At 52.6% G+C, this 23,531-nt stretch overlaps 1 protein-coding gene across 1 annotated transcript in view; it reads right to left on the bottom strand.

The window, feature by feature from the left end:
• LOC121487086 overlaps window positions 1-23,245 on the bottom strand; it is a 140,522-nt gene extending 117,277 nt beyond the window's left edge. The window contains exons 1-10 of the mRNA XM_041748532.1: window positions 23,149-23,245; window positions 19,742-19,795; window positions 18,452-18,612; window positions 14,133-14,203; window positions 12,403-12,568; window positions 12,164-12,298; window positions 11,299-11,488; window positions 9,054-9,199; window positions 3,255-3,358; window positions 831-996 (exon numbers count right to left, since the gene is read on the bottom strand). Coding sequence (XP_041604466.1) covers window positions 831-996; window positions 3,255-3,358; window positions 9,054-9,199; window positions 11,299-11,488; window positions 12,164-12,298; window positions 12,403-12,568; window positions 14,133-14,203; window positions 18,452-18,612; window positions 19,742-19,795; window positions 23,149-23,245 — 1,290 coding nt within the window. The remainder of the gene's footprint in view (window positions 1-830; window positions 997-3,254; window positions 3,359-9,053; window positions 9,200-11,298; window positions 11,489-12,163; window positions 12,299-12,402; window positions 12,569-14,132; window positions 14,204-18,451; window positions 18,613-19,741; window positions 19,796-23,148) is intronic.
• Between the last annotated feature and the right edge of the window lie 286 nt (window positions 23,246-23,531).

Below are 23,531 nucleotides of genomic sequence, written 5' to 3'. Positions count from 1 at the left end.
TGGGTCAGTGCCTGCTGAGCCGAGCCAACCACACAGCCAACCCCAGAGTCAGGGGTCAGGGGTCAGGGGTGAGCACTCCCTACCCTCTGCCTGCCCAGAGAGTGAGCCCCAGCCTGACCAGCACAAGAGACCCAAAGATCCTGCTGGCGAGGCAGGGGTCTCTGCTGCTCCCGGGGACCCTGGCTGGCCCATCACCGGTGTGCTCACCCCTGTTCCCTGCGATGTCCTCTGAATCCCCACCCGCTGCCAGCCTGGCACAGTAGGGTGAGGAGCGACAAGTGACGGTGCCCCCAGAGCGAGTGAGGACACAGCCCGTGGAGGAGGAGGGAGCACCCGCCTCTCCCCAGGCGAGCTGCCCGGCCTCTGTGGGCCTCAGTTTCCTGCAACACAGATGCCCTCAAAGCCCCTCGGTCCCAGTGGCAGGCTCATGGTTACCCAGGACCGCCGGGTTGTTAGAAACCCTCGGCCCACCGTCACACACGGTTCTTGGCCTCAAGACTCGGTAGACGTATTTGTTTCCGATAACAGGAACAGCTCTCACTTACGAGGCTCAGACTCGGTGCCACACCCCAGGAGAATCGGTTTGCATGCATCCTCCTGCATCTTACCACCAGCCCAGGAGGGAGGCACTGGTTCCCTTCCCGTCAATCAGATCAGAAAATGGGCCCAGAGAGGTTAGGTCACTTGCTCAGAATCACACTGCTGAGACTCGAACCCAAGACCTCTGTGCTGGTGCAAAGCCCCGATCAAAGCAGGTCACCCCCGGTGTGCAATCAGCAGCCAAGTGGGGAAGGGATGATAGGGGCCCAGGTGGGGAGCGGGGGGCTCACCAGCAGCATGTGGACCATGGCATCCGTGGGCTGCGGGATGAAGGCCAGCGACCAGAGCCAGGCTTCCGTCTGGTCCACCTCCACCTCCCCGGACACGATGAGGTCCTTCATGAGGCCCACACAGGGCTCGGTGCCACAGGAGGGCAGGGCATCCACCAGCGGCTGCCTGAGGTGGAGGGACACCAAGGGACGTCATGGAGGCGGCCCGCTCGTCCTGAGCACCTTCCAGGCCTCACCTGAAGGCCGACTCAGGTCATCCCGGGGACGCCAGGAGGCTCCAGGCAGCACGACGGGCACGTGTTCAACATCACACGCCTCGGAAGGAGCTGGGCCTGGGACCCGGGCAGCCTGGCTTTTAGGGTCCACGGGGACAACGGCAGCCCAGTCCAAACCCTGCCAGGTCCACCCGCCCAGGAAACCCGCAGCTTCGGGCAACACGAGCCCTGTCCACTGTTCTGCTAAAACCTGCCACAGTCACGAAGGAGGGGCAAGGACCCCGGCACCGAACCAGAACCACCCACTGGCAGGTTGCTGCTTGTGCCCTCAGCCCCAGGTCAACATCAGGCCTCTGCTTTTCTTTTTCAAGATTCCAGAAAGGTTCAGAAGCTCAGAAGACGTTCTCAACCTTTATACAACAGTGGCTCTGAGTGGGGACAGAACCGAATGGGAGGTGGGTTCCCGGGTCACAGCAGAAATGAGAGGCACCATGAGCCAGCAGGGTGCACAGCTGTAGGTGCACGGGGCCACCCCCACCCTGGTGAGGGATACCCGTGACTGCAGATGGTCAGACCCCCCACCCCGACCCACATACACACCCTCTGCCCATAAACAGTCTCTGGCCTCAGCTTGCTCATCTGGGGAATGGGAATGCCGATGAACAAGCCCCCCTCACCCCCAACATGCCCGAGAGTCCTTGGGAACACAGAGGTCACTTCGTCTCAGCAGCATCCTACCCGTTCTTTCCACCCCTCACCCTTGAACCTCCTCTTTTCCCTATAGTTTTGGGCCCTGGGGACCACGGTCTGGCCAGAAGCAGAGGCGGCAGCAGGGGCAAGAGAACTCAAAGAGCATGTGTCTTCTCAGAAACTCCTGGGCTTGAGATGAGTCTCCCCACCTCCCTGACTCCCAACATCTATTTGGACAGGGGAGACCCGGGCTTGTAGGAAAGCTTAGGCATACCCTGCTAAGGCAGGGTATGTCCCCGGGAAACAGGCAGTTCCCCCTGAAGACTCTAGGCCCTTTTCTACAGGAGACATAATTAAACTGTGCCTAAGTCAAACATCACATATTTAAGCCCAGAGGTACTGGATGGAGAAGCAGAGACCACTGGGGTTCAAATCCCAACTCTGCTGCGTGACTTTGGGCCAGTTTCCTAACTGCTCTGTGCTTTGACTTCCTGCCACAAATGTAAAGTAGGAACATGATAAAGCCACCTACCCCATGGGGTCCTTGTGGGGGTTAAACGGGGGAATACAGGGGCGCCTGGGTGGCTCAGTCGGTTAAGCATCTGACTCCTGATTTCAGCTCAGGTCCTGATCTCAGGGTTGTGAGATCGAGTCCCATGTCAGGCTCCGTGCTCAGCGTGGAACCTGCTTGAGGTTCTCGCCCTCTGCCCCTCCCCCTCCCCATGCACTGTCTGTCTGTCTCTCTCTAATAATCAGTCTTTAAAAAATAAAACTAAAAGAGAGGTTTTCAGAAGATGACGAAGCATCTTAGCCATTAGGTTTTGCAGTCAATTAGACATTTGGTAATGCTGATTTTGCACGGCTTTTTTTTTTTTTTTTTTTCCTTTCGTATTTTGGAGCTGATAACCTTTTGGAGACCTTTTCAGGAGCCTTTGAGAAAGTCACACGTCCGGATCTCAGGGGCCTGGAAGAGCGGCTAGATTTTGGGAAGGAACCACAAGCTTCCCCTCTGCACAGCCCTGAGCTCACGGAGCTCCTTGGAGATACCCCCTACCCCCCCCCCGGTCCCCCGGTGGACCCCGGGGTCTCTATATACACCCCCCCTTGCTGGCCCCACATCAGCAGGGTCCAGGTGGTGGGATCCCAGCCTGGCCAACACCCCCACCTATGGTTAGAGGGGTACCCAAGGCACATTGGAATGCTAATTCCAGCTCTCCGCAAGAGGGTCCCAGTCAGGGAGGGAACAATGCCTGTATTTATACTGCGGGGCCTTTCAGCTTTAGTCCCAAGAGGGCTCGGTCCGTGGGAACCTCCGAGCTCCCCGCTTAATCACCTTCTTGGCAGCCATCCCCAGACTGAAAGACAAGTCAATATCCCAGGGATGAGAGGAGATGCGATATCACCATCCACCCCCCAGTGGGGACCTGGGACACTGTCAAGACCACCCAGCCCCACCAGGACCGCCAACCAGCTCCTGGTCCCCTCCCCACCTCCCATGTCCCTGCAGGAAGGTCCTTACCAGTTGTCCTGGCATTTAAAGGAAGATTGTCGCCACAGGGCCAACAGCTCATCTGGGGAGAGGCCCTGGAGCTCGGACACCAGTGTCAGGAACAGTTCTGCAGCCTGGGAATCAGAGGGAGTCAGCATGAGAGACTAGGCAACCCGGGGGGGGGGGGGGGCGGGGGGACCCCAGGGTTATCTCAGCCATTTCCCTGCCTTCAGACAGGACTGCAAACAGAATGCATTAGCATTTTCCACTTAAGGTAGCTCTTTTTTTTAAAGTTATCTATCTATCTATCATCTATCTATCTATCATCTATCTATCTATCTATTATCTATTTATGACACAGAGGCAGAGACATAGGAAGAGGGAGAAGCAGGCGCCCTGTGGGGAGCCCAATGTGGGACTCGATCCCAGGACCCCGGGATCATGCCCTGAGCCAAAGGCAGACGCTCAACCCCTGAGCCACCCAGGCGCCCCTCCACCTAAGGTATCCTAAGACCCGATGAAATGAGGCCATGTATCTGGACTTCTCTCCACGGAATCCCTGGCACACAGTCCACTCCCTTTTTAAATTCTTTATCAAGTATTAATTGAGCACCAACTACGTGCTGGGCTCTGTGCTCGGAGCCAGACAGGATACCTGCACTTGTGGGCTTTACGCTCTAGTAAAAGCTCAGTAAGTGTTCACGTGGCCACGACCTAGATATTACAGGGGTCTTAGCATATTTCATACAGTCAGTGAGGTGACCATCTTTTTTGTTATTTTTAATGCGCAAATAGGTAAATGAGAGAAAAAAAAAAAGTAAATGTTCTTCAGAAGTATGAGCAGTGATGGCTAATAATGGGTGGTGTGCAGGCTCCTAGCCTTGTCTGCAGGCCTGACCAGCACGGCCTCTGAGTGTCCAAATATGCACAAGGACATGAAGGGCTGTATTCAAGAGCATGTACTCCTTCGGCTTCAGCAGATACTTGGTTTGGTGCTGGCAGCCCCCACGCTTCCCCCAGGCTTGGGCCAAGGCCAGGACTGGGCCTCGCACCCACACCTGGCTGGCCAGGGGTCCTCTGGTGCTGGGAGCACCCTGCCTACCCTTGGGCTACCCTTGGCCTGCTGTTACTTCTTCACACAGGGCCCACAGGCCAGGCCCCTGTGTTTGGGGGCGGGGGTGGGGGTGACTGCCACTGTCATGACTGGCCCCAACTGCCATCAGCCATAAAGACTCTCTGTCACCCCAGCTTGGGGCAGCCATCCCGGGGCCCCTCCATTCCAGGATTGCTGCCTGCCTTCTGGATGGGCTCAGATCTGTTTCCCTCCACCTGGGGGCTGCCTTTCCCCAGCAACACCCACAATTCTCTGGGCCTAGACACACACACTTTTGAGCCCCCCAGCAAGTATGCACGCTGCTGTGCCTGGCCGGGCATCTTCCCCCCTGGGGAAGGCCGGTGTCCACCCTGGAGCACTTTTCCTCCTCCGGGGAGGCCTCCAGCCCCAAGCATCGGGCATGGGGACTAGCTTTCCAGAGCCAGGCACAGCAGGATGGATCTCGGCAGGTCATCCCAGTTTCCCCTCCAGCAGGGAGAGAAGCGAGAAGCCTACTCGCTAATAACAAGAACACAGTAACAGCACCACCAGCACCAGCACCCACCACTTCGTACGGAGCCCCTACTGTATGCAGGCACCATCCTAGGCCGTGTGCCTACATCATCCCATTTGACCGTCGTGATGCCCTACAGGGAGCAGCTATCACCAGCCCCACTTAAGAGAGAAGATTTGAGACACTCTGAGCGCTTAAGTCCAGTGCCCATGGCCTCAGCACTCCTAAGTGGCAGAGTCAGGAGATGAACCCAGGCCACTTAGCTCCTAAACCCACACTCTTAACCAGTGTCCTCCAGGCCAGTGGGATGGGGGAAGGATGGGAAGAATGACAAAACAAACAAAAACAAAAATTTTAAAAATGCAAGAATAAGGAAAGCCTGCTGTAGCATCTTCTGGTTTCCTTGGTGCCGATTCTCGCACCACGGCCTCTCCTGCTGCCCCTGCGCTGGCCCTGGACACGGGCTTGGGAAGAGCAGCATGACGGTGCCAGAGCATGTGCTATTTCCACATATGGTGAGGTGACAGCAGGTGCAAAGGACCTGGAGGTCACGGGCAAGCAATGGCCTTGAGTACTCATTACTTTTATTTCTAACACGACTTCTTTCTTTTTTTTTTTTTTAAGATTTTATATATTTATTCATGATAGAAAGAGAGAGAGAGAGAGAGGCAGAGACACAGGCAGAGGGAGAAGCAGGCTCCATGCAGGGAGCCCAACACAGGACTCGAACCCAGGTCTCCAGGATCACACCCCAGGCCAAAGGTGGCGCTAAACCGCTGAGCCACCGGGGCTGCCCTAACATGACTTATTTTTGACCCACCCGTGAATAATGACTGTTTAACAACCAGCCCGCAGGATTCCTACCATCAGCCCTGATGCACCACGGTCTGTCTACACGGTCTCTCCAACCCTTGGCTGTACACAGTCGGCACTTAATAAAGGCCGGTGACTCGGGCTTCCGATGCTTAGGAGACCGGATGGTAACCGCGAGCCATGCCCTCTCCCTGGCATCCTCCCTGGAGGGGGGTGACCCCTACCCCATCCCCGATTGATGCTCCTGGCTACACGGCCCACTGCCCCCCACGACGAAGCTCCGGGGCCTCTCCGCAGGAGGGTCAGCCTGGGGAATTTGCTCTCTATTGAACACGGAGTCCCTGGTTTTGTTTCCAGACTGAAAAACCAATCTTGTCTCCTGCCCAGCAACAATGGGGACGGGCAAGGGCATTCCAAGCTCAAGCCCTGGAGGTCGGTCCCCCGGGCAACCAGGCGGGTCCCCTCAGCCCTGGGGGAGACAGTGGCAAAGAGCTGCTTGGTGTGCAATGAGGCATCCCTGAAAAAGGTCCTCAGCAACCACCCCCAGCCCGGGGGACCTTCCCAGTGGGAACAACTGACTTCCTTTCTTGAGCTGTAAATCCAGAACAGCCGCCCTATGGCCTCTGCGGCCTGCGTGCCAGTCTCCGGGAGGGGATGCCTCGCCCTGAGCCCCCTTTGCCAGGGAAAATGCCCGGTCAGGGGGTCAGAGGGTGCTCTGGGGGCCAGAGGAGAGGAAGTGGGCCTGTCCTGTGGCTTCCCAGAGCACCACAAGGTTCGGCAGCACGACAGCTGGCACGTAGGCCACAAGGCGGCCCTTCTCAAAGGCGGTGACCGTGCTCCCCGGGGAGACACCAGGCAACATCTGGACACACTTTGGGTTGTCACCACCAGGGAAGGGGTGATGCTGGCATCCGGTGGGTAGAGGCCAGGGGTGCTGCTCAACAGCCTGCAAGGCACAGGATGGCCCCCGCCATACAGGATGATCTGGTCCAAGCTGACAGTAGCACCCAGGTAAGAACCTGTGGGGCCAGGGTTGACAGCTGGCCCCGGTGACTTAGCAGCTGGTGGCCTGGAGCACCACCTAGGGAGGCAGATGGCCCTTCTCTTTGGGCTGTTCTGACTCCCAGGAAACCCCCAGTGGGGGGAACCCACTCATCAACAAGCTGGGAGCCTGCCTCCCAGCTCGCAAAACAGTGAAAAGCCAGCTGCAGGTGTATCTCTGCTATATACCCAGAGGTACACAAACTATATTGTGTGTGTGTGGGTGTTCAAGACACACCCAGTATACACACACACGTATACACATGTATTTCTTCAATACATTCTACTATATACTTAATATGTAGCCAATAAATACAATCAATAGATAGTGTCTCTACATACTCAAAATACTATAAAAATATGTATTTTCTCAGTGTCTGTCTGAATCTGACCCTGCCCTCCCCACCTCCCACTGCCACCCCAGACCACCCTCCCTCATGTCCCCCCGCGTTACTGCAGGAGCCCCCTGAGCTGGGCTCCCAGCATCCCACCTGCCCTCAGTCTGTTCTCCAGCCTTGGCCAGAGCAGGAGTGTTAAAATGTCCATCAGATCGTGACCTCCGTCCTCTGCACAACACCCTCCAAGGCTCCCCACTACCCCAAGGAAAAATGATCTGTGTGCTCCTCTAAGGGGCTGACCTGGTCCCCCTCTGGCCCTCGGCACCAGGCCACAGCCACACAGCCCCCCTTCCCACCCTGCTGCTCAGACTAACTCCCCCAGCAGCAGGTCCTGCCCTGGAGTGTCTGCGCTGTTGCCCTCCCTCCACCACCACCACATCCTGCCACTCCTTCACACCTCTCCTGAAGGTCACCTCCCCAGGGAGGCCTCCTGGACCATCCATCATGTAAAATTGCACCCCACTCCAGAGCTTCCTTGGCCCCCTACTTCTGTCCCTGCCCTACTTGTCCCTCCAGGGCCCAGGAAACTGGTTTATAGGTGTTTGTGGGTCCTGACTCAAACACCTGAGGTACCCCTGAAGCTGAGCAAGACACAGGGGCCTAGGTCATCTCAGCCCAGCCCCCAGGGACAGAGGCAAATTAACCCCCACCTAATGCCTCTGGCCCACTCTAAGCTCCTGAACAAATGCTTCACCTCACAAAGGCACAGCACCCAGGGGGGCCCTTGGTGCAAAGAATTCCAGCCTATGAGCGCTCCTGGATCTGAGGGCAATGGCTGAATGGGCACAGCCTCACAACATCCTCCTGCATCCTGACTTTACATGAGAAACACCAAGACCCCCAAAGCTGCGCCCTCAGATGCCTGTTCCCAGCCCTCACCTGCCAGGTCAGAATACGAAGGCTTGGGGTCTGGGCATCTGTATATCCCAGAAGCCCCCACACCTAAATGATGCCAGGAAAGCTGAGCTTTGGGAAGCGAGGGGTGCCTGGAACACTTGGCACCGTGCCTACAACTGGAGATGGTGCCCAGCTCTGCACATCCCCTAAATAACCTATTTCTGTTCCCCAAATCCCAGGTCCTGTGTAAGCAGCCAGTGAGGCAGGTATTACCCGGAATAAACAAACACGTATAGTGTGAACCCTCCCAGGCTGTTACGGGATCAGAGGCAAAACACCCCATTGTGCTCTTCTCAGCACACAGGCGCTGGGGCCTGAATCAGAAAACCCCCCGCATCTCTCATGCCTTCCCGGAGAGGCCCTGGCTCGCACGCTAAGTCAGGAGCAACACCGAGACGGGGCAGAAATAGTGGCTGCACTGAACATCTCCAAAATCACTGGTGGTGGCCCCCAGAGCTGTGAAAGGCAGGGCTGGTGGGACAAAGATCACTGTGTGCCTAGAATGTTCTGGAAATCACCTTGACCATGAGACCCTGCAGGAGCCGGTCCCACTGGTCCTCACTGTCCGGCTCCAGTGAGGATGGGCAGGGTGCTCCCCAGACACATCCCCAGGGCTCAAACTCTGGACTCTGGTCCTTTCCAAGCTCTTTTCAGAGCTTTCCCCTAGATTTTAAAGCAACCGCGCCAGGTCTCAACTCCAGTATCTTCCGCTTTAGACTCCCAGTTCCAAAGTGGTCACTAAGCCACCTGGCTACCATGTTCAGAAAGCTAGCCTGAGAGCTCAACAGGACTGTTTGTCTATAGGCAGATGAAAGAAAGGCCTCATCTTTGCTCATACACCACCTATACGGGGGTACAAGGCTTCACACACACCAGCTAGATCTCTTCCCCTTCTTTTGCAACCAGGCACAGCCTTGTAGTGCACAACCTGTGCAACTGTACATAGTAGCCCTGATCCTGAACATGTAGGAGGGTAGACCTAAAAGGATTTAGAAAAAAAAAAAAAAAAAAAAAAAAAAGCTGTTCCAGGGATCCAGGCCAGATTCTAGCCCAGGGCTGGAGAAAGCACTTACCTCAAAACTCGTGGTCTGAGCCAGGCACAGCTTCCTCACCAACGTGGCCGCTGTGACCACTGTAGCCTGAGACTGTGTTTCCTCCCATTCGTACAACAGGCTGCTTGGAGTCACATCTCCATCGTCTGGATCTGATATGGGAAGCGCTAGATGGAGATGACCACAGGGGGGAATGCCAGCATGAGAAGATGTTCCCCTTAGGGCCACCCTCAGCCCTACCAATGCTTCCTTCTGCATGCTCCTGACAAGGGGTGTGGCGGGGTGGGGACATGCACAAGGAAAATCATGGCAGTGTTGCTGCTACCAGCAAAAGATGGGAAACAACTTTTATACCCATCTGTGGGGGACAGTCAAATAGGCTAACTCCAAAGCCCTCTTGGGACTGACAGAGAAAACATGAAATCAAAGATTATTCAGAAATAAAAAGGTCGGACACCTCCTACAATGTGGACAAACACTGAAACATACTAAGTGAAAGAAGCTAGTCACAGGAGGTCACAAGCTATAGGATTCTCTCTACATGGTATGTCCAGATTGGGCAAATCCAGAGAGGCAGAGCAGTTGCCAGGGGCTGGGAGGACACGGGGATGATGGCAGACGGGCCGGAAATTTGCAGAGAGATGAAAATGTTGCAAAGTTGACTTCCACGGTAGGCGTACCACTCTGACTATACCAGAGGCCATCAAATTGTCCATTTTATTTTTTTAAATTTATTTATTAATGAGAGATGCAAAGAGAGAGAGGCAGAGACACAGGCGGAGGGAGAAGCAGGCTCCATGCAGGGAGCCCGACGTGGGACTCGATCCTGGAACTCCAGGATCACGCCCTGGGCTGAAGGCAGGCGCCAAACTGCTGAGCCACCAGGGCTGCCCTGAATTGTTCACTTTAAATGGGTTAAATGTACAGCAGGCAAATTAACATTTTTTTTTAATTTAAAAATAAGAAACCAAAAACACTTAGGAGGCGCCTGGGAGGCTCATTCAGCAGGGAGCCTGCTTCTCCCTTTCCCTGTGCCATTCCCCCTGTCATGCTTTCTGGTTCTAGCTCTCTGTCAGATAAATAAACAAAATCTTTAGATAACAAATAAATAAATAAAACCACTTATATCTTAGTGAAAGAAGAAAAAAAAAGATGAAAGGTTCATTCAATTCAGTGGGGAGCCAGAAAGTCTTGACACAACTAGCTAGATTCCCAGTCCCTGCTAGCATGGTGCCCAGAGCTCGGGAGGCAGGTCAGCCTGGGCCTTAGCCAGTGTTCCATGAACCAGAGAGGATACTGGGAAGCCCCAGGGCTTCGGTCCTACCTGCCAGGTTCTCTCCCTCAGGTGGTACAGTGAACCCGGGCTCAGAAACACAAGAGCTACCTGCCAGAGCTACAGAGCAGAGCTGGGGGTTCGAGTCTCGGTTCTGGCTCTCCCTAGCTGTGTGATTTCAAGCCCTTTTACCCCTCAGAGGCACAGTTTCTGTATTTGAAAATGTGACTAATAACAGTACCTTCCTAATGGGCTCATAATAAAAACTGAATTACATAATCTACCTAAAACACTCGGCACAGCCCCTGGCCCACAGTAAATCCTTCCCAAATGTCAGCAATAAGACTCATTTTTATTACCCAGAGAAATAGTTTTTCAATCATGAAAAATTATCTTTTTCCCTCAGATGCATGCCTTGCTTCTCTCTTTCCAGGCAAAATTAGAGGAGAGCGCCAAGCCCTAGGGAATGCTATGCGTCGGCAGAGACTTCCCAGAAAATCAGAAGACCTGAGTCAGCTTGCCCCCCAAAATGGTCAGGTCCTCAGATGGAAGATAATATTCTCCCACAAGATCAGGGAACCAGAATATTTTTTTCTAAGATTTTATTTATTTATTCATGAGAGACACAGAGAAAGGCAGAGACACAGGCAGAGGGAGAAGCAGGCTCCCCACGGGGAGCTCAATGCTGAACTTGATCCCAGGACCCCGGGATCACACCCTGAGCCAAAGGCAGATGCTTAAACACTGAGCCGCCCAGGCGTCCCAAACCAGAAGATTCTATCTCCACTGAAGATGACCCAGGAAGAAGGTCAGACCAAGCCTGAGCCATCTGAGCCAGCAGAAACTTCTAGAAAAAGAGGCTGACTCTCCTGAAGATAGCCATTTTCAGAAACAGTTCAAGACAGACAGGGACAGAGGGACAGAGCCTAGGCCTGCTTGAGCCCCTCTACCAAAGGAAGTCTCGGGGCTCCTCTGAGGGGTCCCCACATCTACCTCGGTCACCTGTGACGGCTGGATCCAGGGACATCTCACGCAGCAGGGTGAGCGAGGAAAGCGTCCGCATCTGCACAGCACTTGCCTTCTCAGAGAGGGGCCCCAGGGTGTGCAGCTCCGTGCAGGAGGCCTCCCTCAGCACACCAGCCTGGAAACTCTGGAGGCAGGTCAGGCGGGAGGCCAGGCCGGCCTGCTGGACCATGGAGGGTGGGGAGAGGCAGGGGCTCAGGGGAGGCCCAGGCAGTGAAAGAACCCAGCTGATGGGGCCCCTGGGGGGCTGGAGGGAGCGAGCTGGGGTACCCTGGGGCTTCAACACTGGACCTCAGCTTCCCCTCCAACCTGGGCTGTGGTACCAGCAGGGCAAGCAAAGGCTGATGGGGGTGGGGGGTGGGGTGGGGGGAGAGCACAAGGGAAGCAAGAAAGTCCCAGGAACAGGAACTCCAGGGCAAGTCAGAAAACCTGAGTTTGAAAATGAGAAACAGCAGCAGCAGCTGCATGGGATTCCAGACACCAAGACCTTGTACAGAACTAGTTCACCGCCCCAAGGATCACCTCTTATCCTTCCCTAGAAATGTGCTATTAACAAAACCCGTTCTCTGCAAGGAGCTGGGGGCAGGGGGGCAGGAAGAAGGGGGTTCCAGGCTATAGAGAGGAGCAGTGGGGAAAAGAAGAGGGAGAGGAAGAGGGAGATGGGAGGGGAGGAGGGAGATGGGAGGAGAGGGGAGGAGGGAGCAGAAGGGTTTGGAGGGAAGGAGAAAGAGGGGGAGGGAAAGCAGAGGGCTGGCTGGGGGCTGACAGTGTAGACCCTCCAGGGGGGCGAGTTGAAGAGGTAGGAGGGGAAGGCAGGCTGGCCCGGGACACTTACCTCCTCCCCGGGCAGGGCCTGGGCACGCAGGGAGGAGCGCACTCGGCGAAGGGAGCAGTGCGCCAGGTCCTTGGTCTTGCGCAGCTGGTCACCCTGTGGCCGGTACGTGGTGGGACACCTGCCCAGGACATCCACCTGGGAGAGTGCGGGGACCCGTCAGCCCCCTGTGGGCCCCCTGCTCCCACCCCCGCACCCCCTTACCCCTCTACCTCCCTACCCCTGCAGGCTCCAGGCCTCACCTCCTCGAGGATCTGGGGGTCACTGGCTCCAGGGAGCCCCTGCAGGAGGCTCAGCACCCCACGCTTCACATTCAGCGCCCAGCGGGGCTCTGCGGGGCGGGGACACAGGTGGGCCACGCGTCCGGCCCGCAGGACAAAGGGCAGGGGGCTGCGGCTCAGGATGGCGCTGGGGACAGGTGGGGGCCAGTCAGATGCGGGCCCTCCCAGGAGCCAGGCCACCTGTTCCCAGCTGGGGCCACGGAATCCCTGCTCCTCCTGCTATAGGTCAGTCCACGTAGGAACACCCTTCCCCCCCCAGGGCACCCCCACATCTCCCACATAGCCTTGCTTCCCTCCAGCTGGGTTCCCCAATAACTTCTGAATCAACCATAAGGGCAGCCAATTCCTTGCTCAAAACTGCCCCCCACCCCGGGGACTTATTAACCCTTAGACCAAAGGTGCCTGGGTGTACCCAGCCTCAAAGAATAGATAACTGCGCTTGCAAGAGCTCTCTGAATTCTGAAGATTCTCATTTTCCCAGCCATCTGGGGAGGTACCTAGCATCGCCCCCACCCTGCTATAGAGGAGGAAACTGAGGCTCAGGGCCAGAAAGTAATGTGTTTGGGGCGGCAGCTGGGATTCAAACCCAGGAAGTTGGGCTCCAGTGTCCTGGGTCTCAGAACCCGCCCCCCCCAGCTCCCTGCAGGGAGTGACCTGAGATCCCATCGCTGTGCAGAGGAGGAAAAGAGGCCCAGAGAGGGGAAGCTCCTGGAGGGGATCATACAGCAAGTCAGGGAGGAGCTGGGACCAGAATTCAGCCCGATGCTTGTCTTGCCACCCCTCACCTGGCTGAAAGGAGCCTGTGTCCTGCATCTGCCAGGTAAGGGGATGGGAAGGCCAGGGGACAGGCAGCCAAGTCCCCACTGTCATGTGTGGGGGTGGAATAGAGCTAAATTCCGACAGCTAGCCAGCAAAGCAGAATTTGGAGGGACAGAGGTGGCTCTTCCTGTACCTCCCTGAAGGTCACTGCCCCCTCTCCAGCTCTACCTGAAATCTGGGGGCCTTCTGGATAGGTAGCCACCCTGGGTCTCAGGCCTGGCCCTAGAGCAATGCAAATGGTGCCCGCCCCTTCCAGAATAGCAAATGTCAGTGTGGCCTCAAGATGCTGACAAGCCCCAGCCCTCTGACTTAGCATTTCTGATGAGGAGCCCAGGGACAATAGGCCGCACTGCCCCCACAGAGGGGACCACCCGAAGCCTTTCAGCGGGGATCCATCTGCCCCTTGGCCGCATCCCCCGTCCCTACACCCCAGCACAAAGGCTTTATTTTTTTAACAAATGAATTTGCAATAAAAAAGGAAGAGGAATCTGCAGAGATGGGCTTGTCTTCAGTCTGGCAGCTGGACTGAGCTTTGAGGCCACAGAGGCCACTGTCAGGGAGTCCTGGGAAACCAGCCGGAGAGAGATTCCAGGCTTGGCCGGGTCACAAAAGTGAGGCTTAGCATGGGAAGAAAAAGGCCATGGGTCTCCAAGAAAAGCCCCATCTCAGCAGACACCAGGAAGAGAGAGGGGTGGGCTTGAATGAATACTCAGTATCTTCCAGAATGTACTCAAGGACAATGCCCAGAGGATGTTTGACAAACAAAATCTGGGCATGCTGGGGGTGATGGGCAGGGAAAGAGGAGGTGAGTTCGGTCCACCAGTAAGGGAAGGCCATCTGAGACTTCTCAGGAGCAAGGCCTCGTGTCTTACCTTAAATTCTCCGACTCCTTCAGAGCTGCCACCTTGGGCCCCAGGACGGATGTCACCTGGAAGTCTTGGAGCTGAAGCAGAAAGCCCCATGAGCCAGTGACCTCTCCTAGGACACCCCAGGATCTCACCAGCACCCCAATCCACGAAGCAGTTCTGGGGCCCAGCACAATATACAGCCCCATGCTGGGGGCTAGGCAGAGAGATCCCTCCCTTGAGCAGAAGGTTCTAGATCCTAGGTGGTGGATGCCAAATACCTTCAAAGGATAAATCATTGAAACCTCCAGGACCTATCACCCCTGATAAATGTTCAGAAAGGTCTCACTAGTTTCTCATTTTGCCTCCAAGGCCGTGGAGGTTTGGGTCAGAGATTCATATGGCTACACAGTATAAATAAAATAGGTTAGGATTATAAAGCAAACAAACAAACAAAAAAGACTTTGCCTGCCATGAATAAAAAACTTGGATGTCCCAATAGCACTATGGGTATATATGTACATGTGTGTACGTGTACTTATTGCCAAAGACAACAGTCTTTCTAAAGATGAAAAAGAAAACCATCCCCAAAAATTGCCTCTTAAGAGATATCTCTTATCTTAAGAGATAACTAATATCACTTTAAAAAAACAAAAAGACTCTTTCTCTAGAGCAGGATTAGGTTTATAGCCATATTGAGAACAACATAGGGAGATTTCCCATATACCCCATATATACCCGTATCCTTCTCTATTACCAACATCCCCACCAGGGAGGCACACTTATTACAATCAATGAACCTGAAGACACATCATCACCCAAAGCCCAGAGTTTACACCAGGGTTCACTCTTGGCAGTGTCCCTTCTATGGGTTCGGACACATGGATAAGGACGCGTGTCCACTATTATGGTATCATACAAAGCGGTTTCACTGCACTAGGATTTCACTTCTCCAAAGTGACTAATCTTCACTCATCTGGCCTAAAACCCATTTCCAATCTCTCCTGAAAACCAGCTCTCCTCCCCCAACAGAGGGTCCGTCATCTCCCCAGTCACCCAGGCTTGACATGTTGGGGTGAAGTACAGCCCCACTTGGTACCTGGAGGTTGTCCTGAACAATGAATCCCTCAGCCACGGAACTGATACCACTTATTGTCTGACCACTTGATTGAATGCTACCCATTGTAACTGTACTCCATATGCTCACAATTTTACATGGAGACATGGAAGATATTTTTTGAAAACCTACTGAACTGTATATCTAAAAATGGGGCACCCAGGTGGCTCAGTCGGTTAAGTGTCTGCCTTCGGCTCAGGTCATGATCCCAGGGTCCTGGGATGGAGCCCCACGTCAGGCTCCCCGCTCAGCGGGGAGTCTGCTGCTCCCCCTGCCCTCACCCTGCTCATTCTCTCTCTAATAAATAAATAAATAAATAACATCTTTTTTAAAAATGAGTTAAAAGGGTCACCTAGGTGGCTCAGCAGTTGAGCATCTGCCTTCGGCTCAGGGCATGATCCTGGGTCTGGGATCGAGTCCTACCTCGAGCTCCCTGCATGGAGCCTGCTTCTCCCTCTGCCTGTGCTCCCCCCCTTTCTCTCTGTGTCTTTCATGAAAAATAAATAAATCTCAAAGATTTTATTTATTTATTTTAGAGGGGAGGAGGGGCAGAGGGAGTGGGGTGGGGAGAGAGAGAGAGAAGCAGACTCCCTGCTGATTAGGGAGTCCAATGCGGGGCTCAACTCAAAACTCTGAGATAATGACATGAACCAAAATCAAGAGTTGGATGCTTAACTGACTGAGCCACCCAGGCACCCTCTTTTTAAGCACTTTTAAATTAAATTAAAATTTTAAAAAGATTTATTTATTCACGAGAGACACAGAGGCAGACGCTTAACTGCTGAGCCACCCAGGTATCCCTAAAAAACACATTTTTAAAAAATGAAGATCCAATACATACTAGGATGTGGATGAACCTTGAAAACATTATCCTAAGTGAAAGAACACAGACACAGAGGTTTACATATTGATTGTGATAAGTGATTGATAAGTGATTCCACTTCTTGGGCATACCTCATGAGCCCTATCATTCCTATAGGCAGGAAGTAGACTAGAGATCCAGGGGGCTGGTGGGGAAGAGAAAGGGGGTGTTATCGTGTAATGGGTGTAGTGCTTCTGTTTGGGATGATGAAGAATCATCTGGAGTCGTGTAGCGGTGATGGTCACACACACCACTGTAAATGGCGTTTGTTGCCAATAATTATACCCTTAAAATGGTTAATAAAATAATATGGGCACATGGGTGGCTCAGTCAGTTAAGTGTCCAATTCTTGAATCTCAGCTCAGGTCTTGATCTCTGGGTCGTGAGGTCAAGCCCCACGTTGGGCTCCATGCTGGGTGTGGAGCTTACTTTAAAATTTTAATTAATTAATTAATTAATTAATTAATTAACTAAATTTTGTGATATATATTTTAACACACACACACACACACACACACACACACACACACACAAAGAATAAGAAGAAGCCAGAGCTAAAAGGAAAAGAACATCCTGCATAATGCCATTAGAAAAAAAGTCCAAAGACAGACAAAACTAATCCATGGTGGTTAGAACTCAGGGAGGCCTTTGAAAAAGTGACCATGAAGGCAGCTGGGGGTAGGGGGTTATATTTTGTTTCTTGATCTGTTGGTGAGTACACACACATGTTCTGTTTGTGAAAATTCATTGTTCTGAAAACTTATTTTCACACTCTGTACACAAAAATCTATATAACTGACTACCTCCTGAGTGGCTGTAAAATTTTCATTTTTACCAAAAATCTTTGATATAAGCTATTTTTTTTCTATTCTTGACAACACTGGATGTTATCCTTTTTAAAATTGTTTTCTAAAGAGTGCAGGTAGGGGGAGGAGAAGAAGGAAACAGAGAATCTTAAGCGGCCTCCATAAGCAGCATGGAGCCTGACACCAGGCTTGATCTCACAACCCTGAGATGACAACCTGAGCCAAAATCAAGAGTCAGATGTTCAACTGACCAAGCCACCCACAGTCCCATCAGTTTTTTTTTTAATACTAAAAACAAAACAAACAAATGAGTCAGCAGCACACAATTTGCTTTGTGAAAACTGGTCCTGCAGGTAAAAAAAAACCCTGGCTTCTGCTGGTATTTTGATGGACATGAGTGGACAATAAAGACACCAATGAAGTGGCAGGTCTGAGTAGGACAGACATTTTGGATAGTTTAAGAATTCAGAGGCATCTCAGAGCCACCCCATGAAAACCCCATCCTGTGATCTACATGAAGACATTAAAAAAAAAAAAAAAAAAAAAAGTTTTGAGAAACTGGAGCAAGCACTCCAGGCAGTTCAAAAATGCTTCTCAAGCATGGAAGATTCCAGTGAAACTAAGAGGCATTTATGCAGAGTGGGAGGGTCTGTCCAGGAAACACGTGAGAATCATCAGAAAGGAGACAGGAAAGAATGGGCAGGCACTTCCACTTGCAAGAACAGGAGGGAGCTTTGGGAAAAATCTTGATAAATAGAAACCTAAGACCACCAAGTCTAGCCCATAATTCTGCCTCAGCTGAACCCAGAACCACCACCACCACTCTGCCTTACTCTTTGCCTTTAACCTGAGCCATGGACCCAGGCACTGTAAGGAACAGTGTCCAGTATAAGGCCACCCAGGGCAGGCCTGGGGGTGCCAGGAACTCCAGGATCACACACTGAGCCGAAAGGCAGACGCCTGACTGCTGAGCCACCCAGGCGTCCCTTCATTGGTGTCTTTATTGTCCACTCAATCCATCAAATTACCAGCAGCAGCTAGGGTTTTTTGTTTTTGTTTTTTTTTCCCTGCAGGACCAGTTTTCACAAAGCAAATTGTGTGCTGCTACTGACTCATTTTGTTTGTCTTTAGCATTAAAAAAAAAAAAAAAAAAAAAAAAAAAACCAGACATTGGGTATGTCTCCAGTCTGTTCACTTGCCTACAAGGCTGTGATTTGGTTTGGCTCTTTTCATGCTTGGGACCCACAGGTTCCCCAGCTTAGACATTCATTCCTACCAAGGACACAGCTTGTCCCCATCCCATGGTTCTACTTGCTCCAAGGAATACCCTCACTTTTTTTTTTTAAACCATTGCTATTCCCCCACTGGGCACATCCTACAACCAAAATGGCACCACATTCCCACATTATCCTCTGGAGTCCCGACTAGTTGATTTTGAGATTCCTCAGAAATCTCCTCTCCATTGGAAAGTCCAGGAGGGGAGGGCAGGTCTGTGGCTCCCCCGTGCCCCGACCCCCACCCCAGTATCACTGTGACCTCTTGGTTGCCCAGAGACACTCACCCATAAGGCCACCTGGCACGGGCCAAGCACATCGACCATGACCAAGCCTTGGAGGCCAAGACCACCCCTCTCCACTGGGTCCCCCTGCAGGCCAGTACTGGTGTTGGTGGAAAAGTGATAGGTGTATCTGGTGCCCACAGGGAGGTGGGGATCAGCTGACCCTGGAGAGCAGATAGAGGGCGCAGTGTCACCTTGATGACCCATCACCCTCTGGGACCCAACTCCACTGAGACTGTTTAGACATCCTCGTTCCCACCTCCCTCCTTCCATCTGGACCTCCCAGTGCAGGGGAAGGCCCGGGGGTGCTGCACACTCCTAAGAGGGTGAAAAAGAAAGTTGAAATAGTAACAGCAAGCGCTTAGTAACCGTTAACCGGTGTTCTCAGATGCTAAGGCCCCCTCCTAAGGGGGTTACATGTCATCTTTGGCCTCTCCCCACTCAATGTGACACCCAGTCATGATCACCAAAACTATCTCTAGACATTGCAAAGATCCCTGAGGGGGCAATCGTCCTGATTCAGAACCACCGAGTTACACTTATGTGAACCCGTCCAGGCTCCTTCACCAACTCTGAAGTGGGTGCTCTTATTGTCCCCATTTCACAGAGGTAGGGACGGAGGCTCAGAGAGGTTACCTAACTCACCCAAGGTCACAGCTGGGATGCCAGCCTTGGAAGCCCGATTCCTCTCCCACTGCCTTGAGGACAGTTAGCGTGTGTAGGAGAGGGTAGCCCTAGTCCTTTACGGGGTGACCTGCCTTCAGGGCAGTGGGATGGCAGGAAGGGCTGATTTAGGGAGCAGACATCTCTATGCCTTTCTAAGCTTCTATGTAGGCCAGGGGACCGATTGTAAAATCCAACTCACTATGACACCCCGCCCTTCTCTGGGGTTCGCAAGGGAATTAACATTTCAGGTGCTCAATCAAACACAACCACACCTTTCACTCCCAGGATGCTTCTCTCCCTCCAAAGAATTTGCCCTAAGGTCCTCTCCTGTACTCCACCCCAAAATGCAAACAGAGTCACCCAGCACAGGTGTTTATTCCCCCCCGGGGACCACAAGGTAGGAGGCCGCTTACCTTGGGTGTGGTGTTTGCTTCTCTAACAGCCGATGACCAGGTGGCCTTTCCCGCAGGCCTCTCCTGGGAACGGGGACGTGCCCGCTGAGGCTGTCCCTAAGCGCACCTGGCAGCTGGTCTGCTTTGCTCCCACACACCACCCACCCCACCCCCCACCCCATACTGTCTCTTGGGCACCTGAGGTGCCATAAGGTCTCCCGAGAGACTTGCTCACCTGTGCATGCCGTCAGGCAGGAGGCCGCCTGCCTCACCAGCAAATCCGGAATTTCTGAAATCACAGATCAGATGGCACGAGCGAGAGCAAGGCTGGGAGGAGGACAGCCCCGACCCATGGGCCCCTGCCCTGCTTGTGGATGGGACGTTTAAGGGTCCAAGGGGATAAGAGATGATTGATGGCAGCTCTCCTCTCCCTCACAGGGCGGGGAGTGAACGCCCCATCCCTCACCCAACCTGCTCCTCTTCTTCCCTGGTGCCCGCACCACTGCCTTGATTGCTTCAGCTGGTGACCCGGGAGTCCTCTGCGCTTCTACTCCTTCTTTCCCTTATTGCCACCCCCAAATCCAGCACATCAGCACCCTCTGCTAATTGCATCCACAAATGCAGGTCCTCCTCCCTCCCTCTATCCACCTCTCCCTCCATCTATCCATCCCTGCCTTCCTCCTCTCCTCTCTCCCTCCCTCCATCAATCCCTCCCTCTATCCATCTGTCCCTTTCTCCCCTCCACCTATCCATCCCTCCATCTATCTATCCCTTCCTCCCCACCTCCATCCATCCACCATGCCTCCCTCTCCATCTCTTCCTCTTCTCCCTCCCTCCATCTCCACCTCCCTGGCCATCACTCTAAGCAAAACCATGCCTTCTCTTGCCTAGATGATTGCAGTGGCCTAACTATCCCCCCACCTCCATGTCCACAATTCATTGTGCACAGCTAGAGTCACCTTAAAACCCTAAACCTGATCAGATCCCTGCTGGTTTAACAGCTCCTAGGTCCCCTGCCCACCACCCCTAAGCCACATGCACTCATAAGGACGCCCTTACCACAAGAGCTGGCCTCTGCTTGCCTTCTGGCCACATCTCATCCTGCCCTCACCCTCCAGCCACACTGGCTCTTCAGCTCAGGGCTTTTGCACATGCTGTTCCCTCCTGCCTGAACACTCATCCTCCTGCTCTCCACACTCCAGGCTCCTTCAGCTCTTGCCCCAGCAGGGCCCTCCCTGACCACTGTGGACCAACAAAACCAGACCAGCCAGACCAACAGGCTGCAGCAGTGAATGATGGTGTCTAGCGCTGCTCCCCGGTGGGTCTTGGGCCACCTCATCCCTGCCCCCCCACCACAACCACCACCTTCTCAGCTGCACAAGTCAACCACAGAATGAACAGCATGGACTCCAACCTCCTTAGCCCCTACCTCAGGCCACTGAGGTCCCTCTGCAGGGAATCCCCCAGCCCTCTTTGCCAGCATCTCTCCGTCCACCCAGCCCAGCCTAAGGCCTCCCCACTTCCCCCTCCTGTCAACCCTCATCAACCAGCCACTTGTCTGGATCTTTCTGGGCCACCAACAGCCCTCCTGGAACAGCCTCAGCCGGGTGTCCACCTGCAGCCATGTTCATACAACGGCTTTCCAACAACACCTTTTCTATCCTCAGAACCACCCCATTGTGCCCAACTGCTAATCATTACTTCTGCTCACCTGCTTAATTTCTTGAAAGACAAAGCACTTTCCCCAAACAGGGGAAAGTGCATTTTACACTGTCTTGTTTGGAACTTTGAAACAACAGAACATGGTAGGATATTCCCACCTCCCAAATGTTTTGTGTCATCTAACAAAATGCACTTTGCCTTCAAGTAGAATATCAGTGGATAAAACCACATTTCAGAGACATTTGACTCAATGGATTTCCCTTCCAATTTTACTCCAAGTCTTTGACAACATGTATACTTGGGCACCAAATTAACCTTCTTTATGTATAAATGTTAATTTATGCATCGTCATTAATTCCCAGTTGTGCACAGACCCAGCAGTCTGCTTGTCTGCTCATCCAGCAACCTCTACATGTGCTTTCCACCAGCCACGCTACAAAGCAGCCAAGCCCGCAAGCCCCTATCCACCAAGAGCTCCAGAAACAAGGTGTGTGCAAAGAGCACTGCGCTCCAACCAAGTTCCCTTCCTCTTCTCAAGCACTTAAAAAGATAATATTCAAATTAAAAGAAAAAAGTTTCAGAACGATTCAATAATTCTACAAAGGAGGGGGAAACACGGAGTCTTGAGAGGTAAGAAATCTTTCTTTTGGCTTCTACTCATTTCTAGGGAAAGATTCAAAGGGACTGAACTTGATGTGATCTCTACAGCCCAGGAATGAAATCGGGTCCCATTTCAGCTTTCTCAGATGTCAGTTCTGGTCCCCGCTCATTCATTTATCCAGCACAGATCTACAGAGCACCTACTGTGCACCAGGCGACAAGGGCTGAAAATATAGCAAAACAAAAAAGAAAAACCCAAAAACAAAAAAACAAAACAAAAAAACAGCCACAATCTGACCTGCACCATCCCGTACACTAGACGATGCCAGCCACGCGTAGCTTTTGGGCATCTGCAATGTGGCTGCTGTTATGGAGGAACTATTCATTTTGTAATTTGTTAAATTTTGTCATTAGTTTAATTTTAAAATAAAAAGCAATACTAAAGTCAGTTATTGGAAAACCTAAGTATGCTTAAAACGACTCAGTATACGAAACTCCTTTTTCAACTCGGAATCTTAGGAAATGGAAATACACATCAAGTATTTGCAATGGATATTTAGCATTCAAAGTGAAATATGGGGGCACCTGGCTGACTCACTTGGTAGAGTGCATGACTCCGGATCTCAGGGTTTTAAGTTCAGGCCCCACGTTGGCTTTAGAGACAACTCTAATAAAACTATAAAACTCTAATAAAATCCTCTAAAAAACTGAAATACGCTCTCAGTATCAAATACACGCTGGATTTCAAAGAACAGAAAACATAGCTCATTAATCCTTTTTGACATTGACTACATTTTCTTTTTTTTTTTTTTTTTTTTGACATTGACTACATTTTCTAATGAGATTTTGGCTCTAGTGGGTCCAGTAAAATATATTCTTAGAATTAATGTCACCTGCTCCTTTTTAACATTTTGTAAACATGGCTGCTTGGAAACTTTCACATTACATATTTGGCTCACAATATGCTCACAAATTGCTGCCCGAGACCCTTCTGCAATAAACAGACAACAGATAAAAGCTCATTTCACCCACTTGCCCTGCATCAGAGAGCTGCTTATGATCTTCAAGCACACCTACCTCGTACCCCGCAGACAGCTAAGCATCCCCATACACAGCCTCAGGAGCCCTGGGTCAGCATTTCATCCCTCAGGGTTACAAATCTGGTCTCAGTTTTCAGAGGATGTTGGTGGAAGACAGGACCAAGAAATGAAGGATCCACCTGTAAGCTCTCTCTCTCCTTTTCCCCCGTGAAAGGCAAAACCGAGAAAGGCAGGGGAACAGGGGAACAGGCATCTGGCTACAAAAATACAGTCCCAGGTGGATGAGCTGCTGTCCCAGCTTCGTCCCAGACAGAAACAGGACTGCAGCAGCTTTACTTACCCCCCAAAGTCACTGCCACCAGCGCCCAGGGCAGGACCAGACCGAGGAGCCCCATGGGCACCAGCACCGCCACCAGCCCAAGGGAGCCCCACACCATCAGCTTCTCTCCGATGGCACAGAGCACCCTGAAAGAAATTTTCTTTTCCAAAGGGGCGGGTTCAGCCTGGATCAACTCTCTCAACCCAGAGCCGGTGGGAAGGGGAGGAGGGGGGCTTCCAGAGCAAAGCCCCAACCAATCAGAAGCCTCCGATGAAGTTCTTAGGGCTCTATCTGGGAGGAGGGGAGGCTTCTGAGCAATGAGGGGGAAAATCCCTTTTCAGTATAGGGGAAAGAAAGGTTTGCCTCTTCAAGCCTTGTAAATGGAGCTCTCGGGACAGAAGGCA

This window comes from Vulpes lagopus, chromosome 3 (assembly GCF_018345385.1).
Source record: "Vulpes lagopus strain Blue_001 chromosome 3, ASM1834538v1, whole genome shotgun sequence".
Taxonomy (NCBI): Eukaryota; Metazoa; Chordata; class Mammalia; order Carnivora; family Canidae; genus Vulpes; species Vulpes lagopus.
Note: the sequence above shows the minus strand (reverse complement) of the source record. Positions and strands in the feature narration are given on the sequence as shown.